General features: G+C 44.1%; 1 protein-coding gene across 1 annotated transcript in view; it reads right to left on the bottom strand.

Moving 5' to 3' along the window:
* The window catches only part of LOC111970756 (plexin-B1-like), a 149,773-nt gene that overhangs the window by 26,276 nt on the left and 118,704 nt on the right, over positions 1–4,793 (bottom strand). Inside the window, exons 15-16 of the mRNA XM_070445843.1 lie at positions 822–973; positions 215–452 (exon numbers count right to left, since the gene is read on the bottom strand). Coding sequence (XP_070301944.1) covers positions 215–452; positions 822–973 — 390 coding nt within the window. The remainder of the gene's footprint in view (positions 1–214; positions 453–821; positions 974–4,793) is intronic.

The raw sequence follows: 4,793 nt of genomic DNA on the forward strand, positions 1-4,793 counted from the left end.
AGAGAAGAGAGGAGGAGAGAATAGAAGAGAAGAGAAGAGAGGAGGAGAGAAGAGAAGAGAGGAGGAGAGAAGAGAAGAGAGGAGGAGAGAAGAGAAGGGAGGAGGAGAGAAGAGTGAGAGTAGTAGAGAACAGTACAGCAAAGTGAACAGGATCATGTATCTGTCTCTCTCTTTATGTGTGTTCATGAATGAGTTTCATAATCACTCACATGACACATTGCACTCCTCCCACAGTGACAGTGATGTCAGAGGGGCGTCCCGTGAGCAGGTTCCTCCCAGTGATGGTCAGGGACGTGCCCCCCGCCTTGGGACCCCTCTGGGGGGCCACCTCCATCACAAACGGATCCTGGTAGCTGAACCTCTGGCTGGAGAGGCCAAACTCTCCCCCGCTCACTTCTACTGACACTTGGCCCGTCTTCTCTCCCCCGCTGGCTTTGGTCTTACACACAATCCTACAGAGGACACACACAGATATAGGTTAATTATGAATCATAGTAATCACACACACATTGACCCCCCTCCCCCACCTAACACAGAGACACACACCCTGGTGGCAGGTAGTCTAGTGGTTAGAGCGTTGGACTAGTAACCAAAAGGTTGCTAGATCGAATCCCCGARCTGACAAGGTAAACGTTTGTTTTCTGCCCCTGAGCAAGCCAGTTAACACACTGTTCCCCAGGCGGCGAAGACGTGGATGTTGATTAAGGCAGCTCCCCGCACCTCTCTGATTCAGAGGGGTTGGGTTAAATGCAGAAAACACATTTCAGTTGAACACATTCAGTTGTACAACTGACTAGGTATCCCCCTTTCACAGTCCATACCTGGAGGAGACCTCGTAGAGGTGGGGGATGACAGAGCAGGAAACCCCGGCCACAGTGACAGAGTGCAGGATGTCCTCAGCCTTCTGGCCAAGGTTAGACCCTGAGATGGTCAGCACAGTTCCCCCCTCCACCAGTCCAGACAGGGGCTCAATCTAACACAGAAGTATAAAACACGTTAGAACTGATTCTTTCTCGTCCTCAACAATAAGACTACAACAGTAAATCCAGAGTTATATCTCTATAAATGACTCTGGTTCATTCCATTAAGTTAAGCCAGAAATAGTCTAGTGAACATAAACTAAGAGAATTGCATCTGTCACACTTATGTCATTATGACAAGTGTTAAAAAGTGTTGAGCGTTAATACAATGATAGAGTTCTTGATTATCTCTCTCCTCATGACTGTAGATTAATCCTTCTCTCTTCTCAAAACTGTATTATCTCTCTTCTCTCTCTCTCTCTCAATGACTGTATTATCTCTCTCTCAATGCATGTATTATCTCTCTCCTCTCTCTTCTCTCTCTCTCTCTCTGTCTGTCTCTCTCTCAATGCTCATCTGCTCTCATCTCTCTCTCTCATGCTTCTATAGTTCTCTCTCTCTCACATGACTTATCTCCTCTCCTCGTCAAGACTGACTGTATCTCTCTCTCCAATGACTGGTATTCTTCTCTCCCTCAATGGACTGTATATCTCTCCTCCTCAACCTGCTGAGTTATCTTCTCTCAATGGCTGTATTACTCTCTCCTCAATGACTGTATTATCTCTTCTCCTCAGTGGCTGTATTATCTCTCTTTCTCAATGAACTGTATTATCTTCTCTCTCTCAATGACTGTATTATCTCTCTCTCTCAATGACTGTATATCTCTCTCTCTCAATGACTGTATTTATCTCTCTCTCTCTCAATGACTGTTTATCTCTCTGTACTCTCAAATGACTGTTTAGTCTCTCTCTCTCTTCAATGGCTGTAATTATCTCTCTATCTCGCCAATGGTTGTATTATCTCTCTTCTCTCGCAATGGCTGTATTTACTCTTCTCTCGTCGCTCAATGGCTGTATATTCTCTCTCTCTCTCAATGACTGTAGTATCTCTCTCTCTTCTCATATGACTGTATATTCTTCTCTCTCTCTCTCTCCTCTCTTCAATGGATTATTATCTCTCTCTCTCTCAATGACTGTATTATCTCTCTCTTCTCTCAATGACTGATATCTCTCTCTCTCCAATACTGTAAATATCCTCTTCTTCAATGACTGTATTATCCTCTCTCTCTTCAAGACTGTATTCTCTCTCTCGAAATGCTGTATTATTCTCTCTCTCAATGACTGTATTATCCTCTCTCTCAAAATGACTGTATTATCTCTCTCTCTGCAATGACTGTCATTATATGCGCGTCTCTCTCTCAATGAACTGTTAATGTAATGCTCTCTCTCAGAATGGGACTGTTTATCTATTTCTCTCTTCTCATGACTGATTCTTTACTTCTCTCTGTTATTCTCTCTCTCTCGTCTCTCTTCTCCTCAATGACTGTATCCTCTCTCTCATCTCTCAATGACTATCTCTCCTCTCTCAATACTGTATTCTCTCTCTCTCTTCAATGACTGTTATCTCTCCTCTCAATGATGTATATCTCCCTCTCTCATCTTCTCTCAATGACTGTATTTTGTCTCTCAATGACTGAATTTCTCTCTCTCTTCAAGACTGAGACTCTTCTCTCCTCTCTCATCAATGACTGTAATTATCTCTTCCTCTCCTCTCTCTCCTCTCTCCTCTCTCAATGACTGTATTACCTCGTCGTCAATGACTTGTATATTTCTCTCTCTCTCCTCTCCTCTTCTCTCTCTCTCAATGACTTGATATTCTCTCTCTCTCTCCCCTCTCGTTCTCAATGGAGTATTATCTCTCTCTCTCTCCTCTCATTGACTGTATTTATCCTCTCTCTCGTCTCTCTCTCTCTCTCTCTCTAAATGACTGTATTATCTTCTTCCCCTCTCTTCTTCCCTCTCTCAATGCTTTGTATTATCTCTCTCTCGTCAGATATGTTTCTTCTCCTCTCAATGACTGTTATTCCTCTTTCTCTCCACTGACTGTTATCTTCTCTCTTCTCCTCTCTTCTCCATCCTCTTCTCTCTCTTCTCTCTCCCTATCTCTCTCCCTCCTCCCTATCAATTCAAATCGAATTCAATTGACTTTAATTGACATGCAGTTTATTATTACTAGTCAACGAGTATACAAATCGAGAATTTATATAAATCTCCTCTCTCTCCTCGCTCTCCTCTCTCTCTGTCCTCTCGTCCTCCCATCCCTCTTCAATCTCCCTCCTCCTCTCTCTTCCTCTCGTCTCTCTCTCTCTCCTCTCTCCTCTCTCTCCTCTCTCCTCTCATCTCTCTCTCTCTGGTCTATTCTCTTCTCTCTGCTCTCCTCTCTCGTCGTCTCCTCAATGACTGTATTAGATCTTCGTTCCCCCTCAATGACTGTATTATCTTCTCCTCCTCTCTCAATGATTGATATCCCTCTCTCTCTCCTCCTCTCTCAATCTGACTGGTAATCTCTCTCTTCCTCCTCTCTCTCCTTCTCAGACTGATCTATCTCTCTCTCTTCTCTCTCGCTCAATGACTGTATTATCTCTCTCTCTCTCTCGTCCTCTCTCTCTCGTCTCCTCTCTCTCCGAATGAACTGTAAAATCTCTCTCTCCTCATCTCGCCTCTCTCCTCCTTCGGAATGACTGTATTATCCTTATCCTCTCTCTCTCTCTCGCTCAATGCGACTGTATTCCTCTCTCTCTCTCTTCTCTCTTCATTCCTCCTACAAGTGACTGTATTTCTTCTCTCTCTTCTCTCTCTCAATGACTGGTATATCGTCTCTCTCTCTCTCTCTTCTCTCTCTCGTCATGACTGTAATATTCTCGTCTCTCTCTCTCAATGACTGTATATCTCTCTCTCCTGCTCCTTCTCTCTCCGTCTCAATGACTGTATTTCTCTCTCTCTCGTCTCCTCTTCTCAATGAGGTTTTCGTCTGCCCTCTCTCTCTTCTCTCTAATGACCTGTATAATCTCTCTCTCCTCTCTCTCCTCCTCATCCTTCAATGGATTTATTATCCTCTCTCTCTCTCTCCTCATCTCTCAATGAACTGGATGTAAGTCTCTCTCCCCGCTCTTCTCAAGGACTGTATTATTTCTCTCCTCTCTCTCTTCTCTCTCATCCTCTCACTCCCCCTTCCTCTCTCTTCTCTCTCTCAAATGACCTGTCTTACCTCTCTCTCCAATGAGCTGTATTATCTCCCTCTGTTCTCTCTCCTCTGTTCTCTCTCTTCCTCTCTTTCTCTCGTCTCTCCTTCTCTCTCTGTCTTTCTCTCTCTCTCTCTCTCTTCTCCTCAATGCTGATTTTCTCTCTCTCTCGTCTCTCTCTTCTTCCTCGCTTCACCACCTCTCTCCTCAATGACTTGTATAATCGTCTCTTCTTCCCTAAATGACTGTTCCTCTCTCTCTCAAAGTAGACTGTTGTATCTCTGTTTCTCTCGATCAATAGACTCGTTATCTCTCTCTCTCTTCTCTCCTCCTCTCTTCTCTCCTCTTCCCTCCTCTCCATTCTTCTCCCTCTTCTCTCTCCTTCTCCTCTCTCTCATCTTAATTCATTCATCAAAATTGATTTATTGAACAGGCTGCAAGTTATATTATTACGTACAGATTGTCAAAGTAAACATATCGAAATTTAAATAATCGTCTCTCTCTCTCTCTTGCTCGTCTCTCTCCTCTCTCTTCTCTCTCTCCCTCTCCTCTCTCTCTCTCTCTCTTCTCTCCTCTCTCCTCTTCCTCCCTCTCTCTTCTTTCAGCTCTCTCCTCTCTCTCTCTCTCTCTCCTCATACGTATTATCTCTCTCTCTCTCTCTCATATGACTGTAGTATCCTCTCTCTCTCCTCTCAATGCCCTTCGTATTTTATTCTCCCTCCCTCTCTCCCTCCCAAGATGATTCTCTCTTC

Source organism: Salvelinus sp. IW2-2015, linkage group LG11 (assembly GCF_002910315.2).
Source record: "Salvelinus sp. IW2-2015 linkage group LG11, ASM291031v2, whole genome shotgun sequence".
NCBI lineage: Eukaryota > Metazoa > Chordata > Actinopteri > Salmoniformes > Salmonidae > Salvelinus > Salvelinus sp. IW2-2015.